The sequence below is a fragment of the Arvicola amphibius genome, chromosome 2, assembly GCF_903992535.2.
Source record: "Arvicola amphibius chromosome 2, mArvAmp1.2, whole genome shotgun sequence".
Taxonomy (NCBI): domain Eukaryota; kingdom Metazoa; phylum Chordata; class Mammalia; order Rodentia; family Cricetidae; genus Arvicola; species Arvicola amphibius.
This window is the reverse complement of record NC_052048.2, coordinates 8,339,879-8,358,197: the sequence shown is the minus strand read 5'-3', so window position 1 is coordinate 8,358,197 and position 18,319 is coordinate 8,339,879. Positions and strand designations below refer to the sequence as shown.

Sequence of the window (18,319 nt, the reverse complement as noted above, 5' to 3'; positions counted from 1 at the left end):
TCATTGAGAAAAATCTATGTGAGTAAATCCTCTGATACCAAAGGTGCAGCTGCAATGTGGTGGGAGAATGGTGAATTCTTGATTAGAAGGTGACATTTTATCCTTACCTCTGCTCCTCTGAGATCTACAGACTGTGAGCAGTGCTAATATGCCTAACTAAGGATCAAAGGAGCCAGCAGTATAGCAATCTGGAGCAGTCTCCTATACTCTAGAGACTATACTCTATCAATAAAATGTATTTTACCTGTATTCACAGACCCAATGTCTACATAGATGTTTGCACAGAAAGAAGCCAACAACAGTCCAATAAAAGGGCCAGCAATCTTTCCTGCTTCTAAAATCCCTGGAAATAAACAAAAAAATAAGAAGTTACACAACCACAAAAAGAGTGTGCTTGCACAATAAAGGAAGCCTTGAGAATTAATTATTTTTAACATTAGATTTTTTTTCCTTCCTTTGTAGAGCTTGGTATCATATCTGGCAAAGTTGTAAGTGCTGTGGGACAATGGTCTTATACCCTGTAAAGATTTGTCACTTGTAATGCTTTAGTAAAACACTGATTGGCCACTAGCTAGGCAAGAAGGTGGGGTGACCAGGAAGGATATATAGGCAGGTTGAGCAGAATAGAAGAGGAAAGGTTCAGACTACAGTCATCACCCAAACAAAGAGGAAGCAAGATGAGAATGCCTCACTGATAAAATTTGCCAAGCCTCATAGCTAACACAGACAAGAATTATGGGGTAATTTAGGATGTATAAGTTAGTTAATAAAAAGCCTGAGTTAATAGGCCAAACAGTTTATAATTAATGTAAGTCTTTGTGTGTTTCTTTGGAACCAAATGGCTGCAGAACTAGGCAGGACAGAAGCCTCTGTCAACAGATAAGTCCTCAATAACTGAGTTATACCCTACTACTTTAGATATTCTTATATATTCAACATAATAAAAATTAAACTTTGTATGTATATGTACATATATGTTGCATGTACATATGTGTGTTGCATGTACATGCACTGGTTTCTATAATATTAAGAAGGAAGCTCCCATTGTTTCAATATAGAATGTTTCCCAGAAGCTCATGTGTGACAGACTTGCTTCTCAGGGGGCACCACTGGAGTCTGATGGGACCCTACTGAGGCAGGGCATGGATCTGGGTCTTCAGGTCATCTGGAGTCTAATCATCACCTTTTCCTCATTCTATTTTGTTTCCCAGTCTCAGGATGAATAGTTTCACTTCACTCATCCTTCTGTGATAAAGAGCTGCCTATGTCAGGCTTCTAAAACATACAATCCAGCAGCAAAGAAAAAACTTCCAGAGCCACAAACTATTTTTTTCTATTTATCGACCATTATATCAGTTATAAAAGTTTATTCAAGTTATAAAAAACAGACTGACAAAGAAGTTTTATTACTTAAAGCCACATTTCAAATTCTCTTTTATTCTGAGTTTAGATCAAATCCTGCACCATCACACACAATCTCATCAAAGCCATGGTCTTAGCAACTGCCTTTTGATGCTTCCATAGCCATGTTTTGAAAGGGACTCTGTGTAGTGTGAAGCGCGTGTTCCCCCTCCCTCCCAGACGAAACCGCGGCTTGCTCTGGCCCGCCAAGCCACCTGAAACCAGGCCTGCTGCTTTGCTCTGCCCGGGAGCTCTTCCCTCCCGCCGCACTCCCCCTCCCCCCACCTCAGGGCGCCAAGTCGCCCGCCAAATCGTTTGTGAAGTTCTTGCAGGGAACCGAAGCCTCGCCAGCTTCCCCAGCTATTGTGCTCTGCGCGACGCCATCTTTGGTTTCCCAAAACACGTGAAACTCGGTGCCCTGCGCCATCTAGTGGCAGACAACGGTAATTACAGTTAATTTTTCATTTGATTAAAAATCAACCGTTTGGATTAACAATGTCTGACAATATCACTATTAACGGATTCTATAATTTGTTCAATTACACGATGACTGAATTTTTGAGCGATACAGATGTGGTTTCCTTTGGCTGGATATTTACAGGGCTTGGTATCTTCTTTATTTTTGTTTGTTTCATTACAACGTGGTTGGAAAATTAAAAGGAGATAGAGTCCTTACAGGCAGGAGCTAAAAAACTAAACAAGGACATAACTGGTTTGGAAAACACTAATAAACAGCTTGAAAAGATGGTTGCAGCTCTCGAGGAAAGGAATAATAGACTTTCCTCTGAGATGGCCACTAATAAACAGCTTGAAAAGACGGTTGCAGCTCTCGAGGAAAGGAATAATAGACTTTCCTCTGAGATGGCTTTGTTACTTGAGAAATTTGGAACTTTCGAGGAGAAGTTTGAATTTCATGAGGAAAGGAATAACAGATCTCTCTCTGAGATGGCTTTATCACTTGAGAGGAAAATGCAAGGTATGGAGTCAGGAACAACGGATCTGAATCATAAGTTACAATCCCTGTCGGTAGGAACTGAAACATTATCTGAGGAGATTCGAACCGTTAAATGTATTAACAAGACTTTATCAAAGAGCTATGAAAGATTGCTGGACAGAATTTCAATACAAGATGGCACCTTTCATGCCATGAAAATTCTGTCCAAGGATGAGACGTTGTCGGTATTGGACAAACTTCATACCCTTGAATCCTCTATGAAAGCCTTGGAACATAATACTGGACAAGAGATTGAGACATTGCAGAAGGCAATGGTAAATAGATTTGAAAAGATCGAGGAAATTATGGACTCTCATGAACAGGAGCAAATAGTACAAAAGAAAGTCCCAACCCCATCGAATAGAACTCTCCGGGATAGCTTCAATAGAACTCTACCTATTTTCCCAGTGATAACTACAGAAAAGGTGACTGGTTCTAAAAACCCTAAGATCACCAAGGAATACACATGGGAACCTATCCGTATGAATGATCTGAAAGAAATTAAACAAGCTGTCATGAATTTTGGGATGCATAGCTCCTTTGTTAAGGAGATGCTAAAGTCTTGGTCCCTTACAATTAACCCAATCCCTAGGGACTGGTTGGACCTGGTCTCAGCTGTTTTAGAGAACGGTCATCAGTTGAGCTGGAAGTGCATGTTTAGACAAGAGGCTAGGCTTTTAGAACAGCAGGAAAGATCAAAGGGAGTTGACATCACCCTAGATCAAATTATGGGTGAAGGACTTTATTCTGATCCTCTAGAACAAGCTAATTATGATGAACACACTCTATCCATATGTACTACCGCAGCCTTGAAGGCTTGGGACAGGGTTCAAGACCCAAGACAGAGAACAGAATCATATATCAGAGTTAAACAAGATCCGAGAGAACCATTTGTGGACTTTTTACATAGACTAACTAAAGCTGTACAAATAGGGATATCTGACCCAGAAGCAAGGCAGGTAATAATTGAGTCCTTGGCTTATGAGAATGCCAATGTAGAGTGCAAAAGGGTTTTGACGCCCCTAAAGATCAGATCAGCACCCCTGGAGGAATGGGTCTTACATACAATGAATATTGAATCGAATGAGCTTCACGCCCATCACGCCGATAAGTGGGTAGAAAACGCCATTGCCAACGGTACAAGAAGATATCAGAATACCAAATGTTTTAATTGTGGCAGAATGGGACATATGAAACGGAATTGCAGACAAAGGACTTACAGAAATAATAATAATAATAATGCCTTTGCCAGGAATAACAGGAATAGAAGGCCTCAGCCTTCAGGGTTATGTAGGAGATGTGGGAAAGGTAGGCACTGGGACAGCGAATGCAAATCATCAAGAGATAGGCAAGGAAATCTGTTGCAGGCGGGAAACGCCATGGGGGGCCTCTCGCAGGCCCCCATGGCGAATGTGGTCCAGTCATTTCCCGTTACAACGGAGAACATGCCTTGTCAGGACAATTAGAAATCCCCATGTCTGCTGTTGGAAGCGAAAATAGCCCAAAAGATGAATTACGTGTATTTTGGCAAACTTCTATAAGTGATCAAAGACCAAAGTTAAGAGTGTGTGTAAATGGCATTTTCATTACTGGCCTGCTGGACACAGGAGCGGATGTTAGTATCATTACTCCAGAATCTTGGCATCCGTATTGGCCACTACAGGATGTAAATGTTCGACTTTTGGGAATTGGGACCCTATCTCGAGTAAGGCAAAGCACTAGATGGGTCGAATGCATCGGTCCTGAGGGACAGATAGGAAAATTAAGGCCATATGTAGCTAATATTGCAGTAAATTTATGGGGTCGTGACCTATTGCAGCAATGGAATACTCAAATTAACATTCCTGCTGCCTCTAGAGCATATATTTCTGAGGAAAACATCAAAAGGTATTACAGATGGCGAAAACCAGCCATTCGGGCTGTACAAGAACACAAACCAATGGATGCCCCTCCAGAACCACCAACGGCCCTACCTCTAAAATGGTTGACTGAGAAACCAATATGGACAAAACAATGGCCTTTATCTGAGGAAAAGTTGCAAGCTTTAGAACAGCTAGTACAAGAGCAATTGGATGCTCAACATATAGAAGAATCTACCAGCCCTTGGAATTCTGTATTTGTGGTTAAGAAAAAATCTGGTAAATGGAGAATGGTGACAGATCTCAGAGCTATAAACAGGATTATTCAACCTATGGGCTCTCTGCAATCTGGACTTCCTTTGCCTTCTTTATTACCAAAAGGATGGCCTCTCATAGTTATTGATTTGAAGGACTGTTTCTTCACAATACCTTTACAGGAAAAAGATAGAGAAAAGTTTGCCTTCACTGTGCCTACTTATAATAACTCTCAACCTACCAAGAGATACCAGTGGACCGTCCTCCCACAGGGCTTGTTGAACTCTCCTACCCTGTGCCAATACTTTGTGAATCAACCATTACAAATAATACGCAAGATGTTTCCCAAATCCGTTGTTTATCATTATATGGATGACATATTATTGTCTGATTCAAACATGGATACCTTAGAGAAACTGTTTGAAGAGGTAAAAACAGTTCTACCTAAATGGGGATTACAGATTGCTCCCGAAAAAATTCAGAGAGGAGATTCTGTTGATTATCTAGGTTATAGAATAGGTTTACAAAAAATTAAGACACAAAAGGCACAAATTAGGAGAGATCAGCTGCATACTCTTAATGACTTTCAAAGGTTGTTGGGAGACATTTCCAGCCTTCGACCGGCTGTTGGGATAACACCTGATATGATAATTCACTTAAACAAAACCTTAGATGGGGGAAGAGACCTAAACAGTCCCAGAGAATTAACAGCTGAAGCAGAAAAAGGACTGACAATGATTGAAGAAAGATTGCAAGAAGCACATGTGGATAGGGTGAATCCAGAACTCAGTTGTATTCTCGTTATTTTGCCTTCAAAAATTTCTCCTACAGGAATTCTAATGCAAAGATATGATATTATTTTAGAGTGGCTCTTTCTACCTCATAAGCCAAGTAAGAAATTAAAAACCTATGTGGAAAAGGTTTCTGAACTAATCATAAAAGGTAAATTGAGACTTCGCCAACTAGCAGGCATAGACCCAGCAGAAATCATAGTGCCTTTCACCACTGATGAGATACGAAAATTGTGGGAAGATAATGAACCATGGCAAAGAGCTTGTGCTAACTTTTTAGGAGAAATTAATAACAACTATCCAAAAAGCAAAAGGCTTAACTTTATAAAGAGAACTTCTTGGATTCTTCCTCGAATTGTCTGTGATGCTCCGATAACTGGAGCCCGCACGTTTTATACTGATGCTAATAAATCAGGGAAGGCAGACTCACATTATGCAGAAAGAGTTATCTTACATATTGAAACTGCCAAATTCATACCTGATGATACTGAGCTAACCTCATTGTTTATCCAGGTACAAGAAATGATCAGGAACAGACTTTGCCCTATGTATATAACACACATCTGATCCCATACGGGTCTGCCAGGTCCTTTAGCACGTGGCAATGCAGATATTGATCAGCTATTGATTGGTAGTGTGCTGCAGGCTTCCGAATTTCATGAAAAGCATCATGTCAATAGCAAAGGCTTGAAAAAAGAGTTTTCTATTACATGGCAACAAGCTAAGGAGATTGTAAAGAAATGCCCTACTTGCTCTTTCTATAACCAAGCACCACTGCCTGCAGGGACTAATCCAAAGGGCACCAAAAGGAATGAAATTTGGCAGATGGATGTGTTCCATTTTGCAGAATTTGGAAAATTAAAATATGTACACCATACCATTGACACTTATTCAGGATTCCAATGGGCAACTGCTTTAAGCTCAGAAAAGGCCGATTCAGTAATCACTCACTTATTAGAAGTCATGGCCATCATGGGTATACCTGTGCAAATAAAGACGGATAATGGTCCAGCTTATGTCTCTAGAAAAATGAAACGGTTTTTTGCCTATTACAATATTAAGCATGTTACAGGCATACCCTACAATCCTACAGGTCAAGCAGTCATTGAAAGATCAAATAGGATGATAAAGGAAATGTTAAACAAGCAAAAAGGGATGGAGAATACCCCCAGAAATAGATTACATAATGCTTTACTAACTTTGAATTTTCTCAACGCTAATGAAAAGGGGACAACGGCTGCAGAGAGACATTGGATAATGGAAAAGTCTGTTGAATTAAATCAACCAGTTTATTTCAAGGATGTGCTAACCTCACAATGGAAGCCAGGGGATGTGCTGCGTTGGGGAAGGGGTTTTGCTCTTGTCTCCACAGGAGAAGAAAAATCGTGGATACCATCAAAGTTAATAAAGGTTCGGTTTGAAGAGGAGAAGCCCCTTGGAAAAGAAAAATAACAATTCATGCACAAGGATGGTGAACATACTGATGGTAAGAGACCTATAGTTCGGGGGCAGGGTTCTTTTCTTATCCCCACAGGAAGACGCTCACCTTCAAAGGACCTGAGGGACCCTGGATACCTTGGATATTGATGATTTGGAACCAATTGCAACCCAACTAGGATCAGCATTAACATTGGGTAAGCTCTGTGAGTATAAAAAACAATTTTTGTATGTGTGTCAATATGCATTTCTTCATAGATATTTAGAGCTGGTTTCTTGGAGTTGGACTCTGGCCCAGTCCCTCTCCAATTACAAGCTTGTTTATAAAAGATTTCTCAGAGTTTCTGTCTCAGGTTAGGAGTAAAATTATGAGACAGAATATTAATAACAATAATGTTGATAATGGTACCAATATATTTGCCTTCTTTGCCTTCATTCATATCTATGGTTGTTTTTAATGCACCTTTCATTGAAGATATGCACGTATACGTCTGTATGTGTCCTTGTAGATAATGCTTATCTCTCTCGCAACAAACGACAAAATTTTTTTTCTTCAGTAATCTTTGCAGTTTCCAGAATGAAGACGGGGCCCCGCAACATCAACTCCAACTGGTTATTATGACGTCATGTTTTTGTAGCGCTAATATTTGGCCTGTTTTTTGGTACCAATTGCACAGAACACTTTTGAATGGTGCACATTTTTGACAACATTCTGGCCTCATTTTCTAAAAAAATTCAGAGGCTGGACACATTTTTCCTAGATGAAATGTTACCCTGGAATTCTACCATCATTTGCTTTCACAGGAACCCCTGGGAAGAAAAGTCGCCCCTATGTCAGCTGGAAGCAATCTTGGATGACGACACCCCCCACCCAACAAAGTTTACCCTCAGATTTAGGGACACTAATTGGTGGCTGGTATATGGTGGTCGGGTTGTGTAAGGCTTTATATGGACTCAGGGGTATAAATTATGTGTATATATATATATATATATATATATATATATATATATATATATATATGGGGGAGGGAGGGATTAACTGGTGATCTGAAGGAATAATTGATTTTTGTGAGTTATTGTTTTTTAAAAAAAACTATATGAGTGTTGATTCTTGTATATTGATATATTGAACATTGTATGAGAGTATGATACTACCTCTGTTTGAAACAATTGTTATATTGACATTGCTTACTATATTGCAATGTACATCTCTACCTCTGATACTATTTATGTAATGACATTGTTTACTATATTGCAATGTACATCTCTACCTGATATTATTTATGTAATGACATTGTTTACCATATTGCACTGTACATTTCTACCTCAGATATTATTTATGTAAGGACCCTGTTTACATTTGGAAATCATTGTCTTCATTTTTTGCACAGTTGTCTATTCTATTAGTCATACAGTTACATAAGTGTTGAGAATTATATGTTGGTCATATTTATATTTAGGACAATCAGGTTTTTTAGACACATAGAGGTTGTATTTAGTATAGATAGCATAATCTTCAACCTCTTTGAAGAACTGTAGAACATGGCCTTTAATCTAACCTACAGTTTTGTATTTATGAGACACAATCACTCCTGGCAACAATGCTCTACTCCCGAGAGAACGTTGAGCACAAAGACACTCCACTGGGAGTTTGTCTTCTACTTGGCAGAACTGGCCTTGGGGCAAAGAAAAGCCCATACCTCCATTACTGACTAAAGTATGAAATATCCATAAGTGGATAAAACAGAATTGTCCTATCTTGCCAAGACAGGATATGATAGTTCTACTAAAGGTTCCTTGCCATTGTATAATGGTATGTCAGGTTTTTTCAGGCCTCAGCCAAAGTTGGTTGCCTCAACATTGCTATCAAGACTTCGTGTGGTTGCCCAGGTAGTCAATTGTCTCTGTCTTGTGTTGCACATTTTGGAAGTTTCTCGTTTGTGCTTCCTGGTTGCTTTGGTAATTTTACTCTCCTTCTCAGATCTTTGATGGGGTTGAAGATTAGATAATGGTAGCTACCTTCTAGATTATTTAGACTTCCCAAAGTAGAGTGATTAGAAAAATTCTTCGTTATATACTTCTCGCCTGATATTGTTTACTTTTTGTAATTTTATATGATCTGTTCCCATTGTATATAGTTGTATTTGGTTTCTGAATCTGTCTTATTTAGACAAAAGGGGGAGATGTTGGGGCAGCTGGCCCAATCCCTGCGTTCAGGGGCGTGGCTGCTCCAGCGGGGTAGCATTCCCCTTAAATAGGATTGGGGAGCCGGAAGGCGCCCCGTTCTTTTGCGCTGCCCCGCGCTCACCTTCAGCTCCGCTGGACCCTTGGTTCTGTAAGTTCCCTTATCTCCCCTTGTATTAAAATTGAGTAATTATAAAAGGACTATTTTTAGTTATTTCCAATCTTCGCCGCATCAACTCTGTGATGGTTATCTTTGATTGTCAACTTGATACAACCTAGAACTCCCAAGAAAAGAGTCTTAATGAAATATTGTCTATACTGGGTTTACCTTTGGACATGTCCATAGAAGACTGTCTTAATTAAGTTAATTGATGTGAGAAGACCCAGCCCACTGTGGGCACCACCATTCCCTAGGTAGGGAGTCATCAGCTGTGTAAGAGTTGAAAAGGAGCTGAGCACAACCATATAAGCAAAGACATAAGCATGCATAGATTTACTATCTCTGCTCTTCTCGGTGTGACCAGTGGATTCAAAATCCTGCTACTTGACTTTTCTGTTGTGATGGAATTATATGACAAATAAATTATAAGTCCTCTCTCCAAGGTTGCATTTCCTCACAGAAACAGGAATAAAACTAGAACCATCTCAAAAACAGTGTGTGCTGTGATGGATTTCTTGTAATATGTCTTCACCACAGACTTTCACTCGAAACTTCCTTCCAAAGAAAGAATGTGTCCTCATAATGGAGCTTCTCTTTAATGTTTTCCTGATCATCTTTCTTTTCTTATTATTATTTTCATTTTCTTTGTCTCTTTCAATATCATCTGGTTTCTTTGACTCCAACAACAGCATCTTTCAATTTTTCTGAGCCATCCCTACTCACAGAAAAAACAGATATGAACTTCAGCTTCCCTATATTTCCATACTTTACATTTTTGTTTTCCTCTTTCTGGGTGGTTCGATGGGTTAGTCCTCTTATATTTGACTGATCTCTCAATACCAAACTCTTCTGTTTTTTTTTTTCTTGTTCTGTCAAACACTTCCTGCTGTTTGATGCCCTGTGGGTAATGATTCATACAAGATCTCCAACCTCCATTCTTCCTTCCTGCCCTTCATGATGCTCCATGACTCCTCAACTTTCATTGTGCTCACGTGTTTCCTGATTTTAAGATACTTTCTTGGTACCAGTGACCTCCATCATGGATAACTTTTTCCAGTTTTGATCTTTATTCTCATAACTTATTTGACATTGTTGGCCAACTCGTCAATCTGCCTGCTTCCTCCTAACACCTTCTCCAAACTGTTTATTGTTCACTTTATTCCCATGGAGAAACTGTTTGACTTTTCTTTCTCTCACTTAACCCACTAGGGAGAAGAATCTGCCAGTGTTCTGCTCTATGGATTCTCAGTACATACATGTCTTCCTAAGACAGTGCCATTTATTCTTGATTTAACATATTGTCGACCATAGACAACTCTCAATTTTAACATTTGGTTTCTATATCTATTGTGATACAGAGTCACAATGCATCTATATTTATAATTTTTGTTTATACTTAATTGATTATACTTAAGCATTCATATATAATATTTATATACTTAAATAGACATTGATTTATAGAACTGGGCTATGTGTGTTTCAAGATACATGAGTCATGATTCTGAGTCACATCAATAGAGTTATTATATAAATGTATTTTACATATTTATATGTAATTTGTCTCTAGAATTTTGAAAAAGATATCCATATTCTAAAAATTTATTGCATGAAAGTTCCTATATTATTTTTCTTATATAGCTGTGAAGGTATCTGAAAATAATAACTACTTTTACAAGAAAAATATTGCCAAATTAATAAGTCTCCAAAGAATGTTATTTTTAATTGAATTAATCTTGATTAATTCTAATCCCTTTCTTGTCTTCTCTTATGCACTTTTATTTTTGTTCATTTATTTTATGTAATATATGTACACTAATTGAAAAATATCTCTATATACAAAGTTATAGACTAATAATCAACTACAGATGGATTGACTTAAGAGCATAAACAAATTATTCCCAATAAATTAAGATAATTTGTAAGAAAATGTAAGAAGGTATACACTAACTTGACTCTTGCCTGGGAGATGCATAGAATTTTTAAAGATATTTTCATGTAATATAAACAAAATAATCAACTTTGATAGTTATTATATCTATGAAAATGAAACCCATCTGTCTAGGCTGAGGAGATCTAAGTATGGGAATGATAACATTAACTTTGGAATGAGGCAGGGTAAAGAACCTCAAGTAATAAAAGAGAGCAGAGAGTAAATAAAAAGCCATTTGGTGAACATGATAGACATGATTGAAACAGGGCTTGGTAAGGCTTATCCCACAAGTATGTTTACAAGAAAGCAGCAAAAGAAAACACTAGAGGTCAGACAGGAGGCTCAATGTGTAAACGCATTTGCCCAAGGACCAGAGTTCAGTCTCAAATCCAACTCTCAATAACTGTACTATGACCACCACATTATCAAGAAAATGCACACACACATAGAGACATACAGAGAGAGAGAGAGAGAGACAGAGAGAGAGACAGAGAGAGAAAAAGTAAGCTATTTAAAAATACTAAAGACATAAAACAGCCAATAATGAATTTGTAATAACTTATAGATGAAAGAATAATAAACTAAGCAGAAAAATAGAAAAAAAATTGCATCCTAGAACATTTTCCAAGAAATAAGGGTGAATCTCTAAGGGTTTAGAGTTAATGTGACAGCATCAGGGGAGTGTAGGATCAGCAGATAAGAAGGATCTCCAATGTAAGAAGCTGTTTGCTGAAGCTGCTTGTCTGGAACTGCTGCTTAATTCCCCCACTGAACAATTTTACAGCCAATGGTTCCATAGCACTCTGTTCATGGTTCTGGAAACCACAAGTATTCAAATAACTGTTTTCAAACATCCTAGAATTTGCTTTGTTAAAAATGATCCCAAGTCTGATTTTTAAACTTACCAATGTATAAAGGGGAGTTTTCAGGTTTGGCAAAATCTTCTATGTAGGAAATGCCCAATGGTATGATGGGAGTTTCACCAATTCCACGAATAAGATTTCCTACCATTACATATATCCACATTAAGGATTTAATTTCTTTTTCACAGTCTACATTAAAACAACAGAAAATTACATGAGCATTTGACAGTCAAGTGTTACTGACAGTTAATTCAAATTTGTTTTTGTTTCTTGAGGCCAAAAACCTATGATGACCATCAAGTAACTTACATAACTATGTTAGCTATGAATCATTGAATCACCTCTATTTCATATTTTGAAATACTTATCTATGCTAATTACCACTTTACAGAAGAGATGACTTTATATCTCTTCCCAATTCAGTGTTTAGTGACAACACATTGCTTTTAAGAATTTACACCAAAAATAAACAAGCAGTAAAACCCAGGATTTTGCTCACCTCGAGGGACTCAGTTTTCCACCAACTAGTAGACCCAGTTAGCTAATATGTACACTGCATAATTTCCAAACAACTTTAAGGATGGAAAAAGAAGCACACATGTGCTTATGTCTCTAAAAATTCATGTTGTATTGATATAATACAGAGAGAATACTGATGGAAGTTTGAATTCTCCACAGCCTCAATTTCTTTGTAGAAAATAAATATTTACCTGAATAGTAAATGTATTTTTCCTATAGATTTTATCTTTTACTATCAACATAATACTCCAACAATTGGTGAACACGGGAATAAGATAAATAAGGCCAAATGTACAGGAAAAGTCAAAGGTGAAATAATTAAGTGCATTCATGCACCTTTCACGTTTGTTTCAAGCTAAATTAACTGACACTCTGTAGGGAAGCTTGACTTGTTGTTTTCAGGGAATTAGAAAAATACTCTTTCCTTTGGATTGATCAGTGGATGCCCATAAATGTCCTAAGCACAAATGGGTCCTAAGCTCTAACTCTTACTTATTCCTGATTAAAGTAAAATCCATTTCCATATCTATGGATTCAAATTCTTATCATGATGATTTCTGTCTACAGATCACAGGATGAGTCTCAACCCTCTTATAGGGCAGAACTAAAGTATCAGACATTGGAGGCTCAAGTGATTTCCTAGGGCACTGCACAGGGAAGATTTTAACTTATTGACCAAAATGCAATGACCACAATGGGTCATTTTCAAAGGTCATTTCAGGAGATGAAAATGAGCTAGCATTGGGGTCACTATTTCATCTTGCTTAGAAGATTTCTGTAGTTCAGAGCTTCAGAGATGGCTGCTCTTTGACTCTCAAATTATTTTGATCTTCACAGAATCCTGGGAGTAGTGACATGACCCCTGTGTGATTTCTTTGGGGCTAAATGCCTATGGGGCCTGGTAGGAGGACAGAAACCAGGCAGGACAGAAACCCCAACAAGCAGGTCCTCATGTTACAACATTCCAAGCTTTGGAGACTGCTGCAAATTCTGTGGCATGGATCTAGCATAAGAAGAAGGAGTTTTGGCCTGAGTCGATTTTGTTGAGACAGTATCAGACTATGTGTCCACTAAACATGTTAGGACTTTTAGCATACGTGACTTTAAAAATACTCTTTAAAACATGATACCTTAAGGAGCATATGTGCACCATGTATGTGCAGATGCCCAAGAAGGACAGAAGGCATTCAATTCCCCAGAATTGGAATGACAGGGGTTTGAGAAATATCTGATGACAGTGCTGGGAACAAATCAGGCCCTCTGTAAGCATGGTGTGGTCCTCTGAATGGAAATGCCCCCCTTTAGAAGCTAGGATATCAAATAGTTAGTCTCTAGTAAGTGGTATTTAGGTAGGTGGAGGAAGTGGTATTTAGGTAGGTGGAGGAAGTGGTATTTAGGTAGGTGGAGGAAGATAGCCTTAAAGAGTTTGGAGCCTCAATCTACTTCCAGTTTGTTCCCTCTTCCTTATATTTACAGTTAAGATGTGAGCTCCTAATTTCAGACTCCTCCTGCCACTTTCCCTGCCATGATTGATTCTCATTCCTCTGGTGATGTGGGAGTCCCCTTGGTGTGCTGTCGTTACCATTAATTAATAAAGAAACTGCCTTGGCCTGTTGATAGGGCAGAACTTAGGTAGTGGTGAGGACAGAATTGAATGCTGGGAGAAAGAAGGGTGGAGTCAGAGAGAAACCATGGAGGTGCCCGAGTCAGACATGCTGAATCTTTGCCGGTAAGCCACTGCCATGTGGCAATATACAGCTTAATAGAAATGGGTTAAATTAATATAAGTGTTATCCAATAAAAAGCTAGAGTTAATGGGCCAAGCAGTGTTTTAATGAGTATGATTTCTGTGTGATTATTTAGGATCTAGGCAGCCAGGACTTTCTCCTACACTATAGATTCTATACCTGTGGGTTGTGACTCTTTTGGGGATGACACTTTCACAGAGGTGAAGACTACTTGACAATGTATATATACATATGATTCATAACTGTAGCAAAATTATAGCTAAGAGGAGTAACAAAACAATTTTATGGTTGGTGGTCCCCACTTTTAAAGGGTTAAACCATCTTCATTTCTGTTGCTATCATTGGTTAAATAAAGAGACTGCCTTGGCCTTTTGATAGGGCAGCCCTTAGATGGGTGGAGTAGACAGAACAGAATTCTGGGAGGAAGAAGGCAGGCAGAGAGCCACCATGAAGCCAGACACCAGGTCAGACATGCTGAATCTTTCCCAGTAAGGCATGACCCCATGGTGACATACAGATTATTAGAAATGGGTTGAATCAAGATGTAAGAGTTAGCCAATAAGAGGCTAGAAATAAAGATCCAGGCAGTAATTTAATTAATACAGATCTCCATATGTAATTATTTTGGATGTAAGATAGCCAGGCGGCCGGGACACAGCCCACTGCCGCTAGTCTTACTAGACTTTAGAATCATAAGCATAAATTTATTCTCATGTGTATAAGGTACCTTGCCCATGGTAATATATCAAACTAAAAGAAAAAATAATAAATGCAATAAATACTTTAATATGGCATCTGGCTGTGTCTGTGGAGCATGTATAGGGACCAGTCACCATGGCTTTGACATATTCAAATGGATTGATCTGTTAAAAGAGTCATAAGATCTGTTGATAGAGTCATAGACTTTCAGTATTGAGAAGAACTGACAGGTAACAAGAGGTGAAGGAAGTTGGTCATCATGTTGGTATGGTTACAGAGGTTATATCTCACCAATTCCTGTATCTTGTTTACCATTCTTCCTGCCCACCAAGAAGTGAAGAACAGTATGAACCAAAGCTCATCTCACCATGAAATTCTGCTCATAAACATGGGGAAAGTGACCATGAAATGAGCCCTCCAAAACAGTAAGTGAAAACACACTTGTCTTCCCTTGAGTTGTTTGAAATTTTGATCACAGTGGAGTGAAAGTTACTACAACAGCTTACGAATGGCAGAAGCCAGGACCACAGTGATGAGTTCATAGGAATTAAGGGAACCACTACTGTTTGGTTGAACTGTAAAGCCATGCTTCTCTTAAAGAGGGAAAAGAGACGGAAAGACAAGTTCCTGTGTAGTCAATGAGTTGTGAACAGTGACAATGCACCTGCTTTTCCATGGTGCTTCAGGCGCACAGTACAGATCTGGTAAAGTTTCTGTCTGTATATCTTATTGTATAATCACTGTGATGGCTACTTTTTATCAACTTGACACAAATCTAGATATACCTGAAAGAAGGTATCTCAGGCTAGAGATGTGGCTCAGAGGTTGAAAGCACTGACTGCTCTTTCAGAGGTCCTGAGTTCAATTCCCAGCAACCACATGGTGGCTGATAACTATCTGTAATGAGATCTGGTGTCCACTACTGGAAGAATACTGTATACATAATAAATAAATAAATCTTAAAAAAAGAACGTATCTCAGTTGAGGAACTGCCTCCACCAGATTGGCTTTGGGCATATGTGTTATACATTTTCTACCTCGCTAATTGATGTGAGATTTTACAGAACACTGTGGGTGGTACCATCCTTGGTTAGCTGGGTCTAGGCTGTATAAGAGAGGTAGCTGAGAAGCCAGAGAACCTATCCAGTATGAGGCACTCCTTAGTGCTCTCTGCTTTGTTCTCTCCCTCCAGATTCCCTCATGATTGGGTACAATTTGTAAGCTAGATAACCTCTTTCCTACCTTAGTTGGTTTTAGTCCATGTTTTATTACAGCAACAGAAAACCAAACTAGAAAAAATCACAGAGATCACATCATAAGTCTAGATCTGTCCTTATAAATCATTTTCCCTTGTAGAACTAATTCTACAATGGTGCTGGAGTAGATATATTTTGCTTGTTTTTAAAATACCCACATTAAGAAACAAAGGAGTCTTATTGAATATATTCAAACTCGGGGAGCAGAGTATTTCATGTTATTGCACAGCTCTCTCCCCTGAAGAGGGAAATAAAGAGTGTTCATTTGTCTTAGGTGCCTACTAAACCCAGTGTCAAATTCAAAGTCTTTCATAAAAGAGTGTTCTGTGCCTAAGTCTCTGAGAAGAAAGCAATAAGAAGTATTCATTACCTCCTGGGTCTGGTGTTGGTGTTAGGGTCTGGCTTCTATTTCCCAAACACAACAAGCTGTTTGAAGACAAGTTTCTTAAAGGTGAGATCATTTTCTCATATTCATATCTGTGTGGACACATAAAGCATTCACCATGAGGACGTTGGGGCAATGAGAGCTTCTACAGATCACTGACTCCTGCTTCCCTAAAAACATAGTATTCAGAGGCTGTGCAGATGTGTTTGCAGCAGTAATTATGACCATCATGAATCCCATTGCTGGACCAGAGAGATGACTCAGCAGGTAAAGAAGTCTCTGCACAGCCTGATGACCTGAGCTCATTGCTGGAATTCACATAGAGGTGAAGGAAGAGGAATGACTCCATAAAATGGTCCTCTGATCTCTACATGTGAATATCTATACCAGTCAGATATCCGCAGACACAGGCACACACACACACACACACACACACACACACACACACACAAATAAGTAAATAGAAACAGAAATCTGTGTCATGAAGCTGGGCATGTAGTTGTAGGGCTGAACTCCATAATGCATTAGCAGGGTGTGGTGGTCCTTGCCTGCCATCCTAGCACTGAAAAGGTGGAAGCTCAAGGTCCCTCTCAGCAATACAGCTAGTTTGAGGTGAGACAGGGCTTCACAAGAGCCTATCTGAATTAAAAACAAAATACAATAAACACAAACAAGCAAACAAAAATCAAATCTCAACATTAAAAACTTGAATGAATAAAAATAATAAATATCATTAAAGAAATTGATTATCACCAAAAAAGTGCCCCTTCTTTATAGCTAGTTCTCAAGCCTCTACATGTAGGTGATATAGCTTTCAGATTCTCTAATACCAACCATATTTCTAGTTTAGGAAATGACTATTTCCTAGAAATTTGTTCTTTATGAGAAAGATAAAGAACAAAAGCAAGAAAAAGAAAGAGACTCACTAAAGTATCATTGAGAAGATAAAAGTTTTAGAGAGACACAAAACAACACAACAAATAAAGACAGTTGCTCTGCATTTTCTGAGCTGTGGCCATATCCTCCCTTTCTTAGAATTCAAACAATAGTTTTCACAATGTACTCATTAATTTCAACAGGAAAAGGAGTTCATGTGTCACGACAAGAGGTCACAGAATCCATCTCCTGACAAGTCACTGTCATGAGAAAAAAAGTGCTAATGAACTTTGGTAATTTAACTTGAGCAAATCACCTATGATCAGCTTGTCCTAGAAAGAAAATGACAGACTGCAACAGTAGAGGAGAATGTGTCCAGCTAAGACTCTTCCAATTGTATGCATGCTGGATTTTCTTTGTTTATTTTTATTTATTTAGATATAAGTGTTCAACATTCTAATTTTTAAGATCCATACTATAGCACAGAAGTCAGACCAGCTACCCCCAGAACTGCTGCCTGGATGTCCCCACAGAGCTTGCCAGCGAATTGTAGACAGGAGCCTGTGTCTCCCTTCTCATGACCCAGTGAGGACAGGTCAGCTTCAAAGAATTACCACCTTTGACAGAAAGTAGGAATAGTTAATAATAGTCAAATGTAGCTTGACATTAATTTGAATAAAATAGAAAGAAAAATAATTTTAATTCCATGTGCATACTTTCAGTTCCCCACAAAAACACTGAGAGGTGAAAATATCCTTCATTTCATTCATTATCCACTTAACATGAGGTTGTGCACTCAACATCTATTTATTCCCAACTGACAATAAAAAGGCAGAAAAAATGTCAAAATTAAAAGGGGGAATGGCAATTGTCTCACAGATAGAGAAATCTAGAGATGAGGATCTAGTTCAGTTAGTACATTAGTGCCTGGCAAACACCAATCCTGGTGTTTGATCCTAAGC

At 38.5% G+C, this 18,319-nt stretch overlaps 1 protein-coding gene across 4 annotated transcripts in view; it reads right to left on the bottom strand.

Moving 5' to 3' along the window:
* The window catches only part of LOC119806700 (solute carrier organic anion transporter family member 1A5-like), an 81,117-nt gene that overhangs the window by 34,711 nt on the left and 28,087 nt on the right, over positions 1–18,319 (bottom strand). For all 4 annotated transcript variants that reach the window (XM_038318596.1, XM_038318594.1, XM_038318595.1 and 1 more), the window contains exons 5-7: positions 16,467–16,573; positions 11,917–12,063; positions 245–343 (exon numbers count right to left, since the gene is read on the bottom strand). In XM_038318596.1, the coding sequence (XP_038174524.1) occupies positions 245–343; positions 11,917–12,063; positions 16,467–16,573 (353 nt within the window). The remainder of the gene's footprint in view (positions 1–244; positions 344–11,916; positions 12,064–16,466; positions 16,574–18,319) is intronic.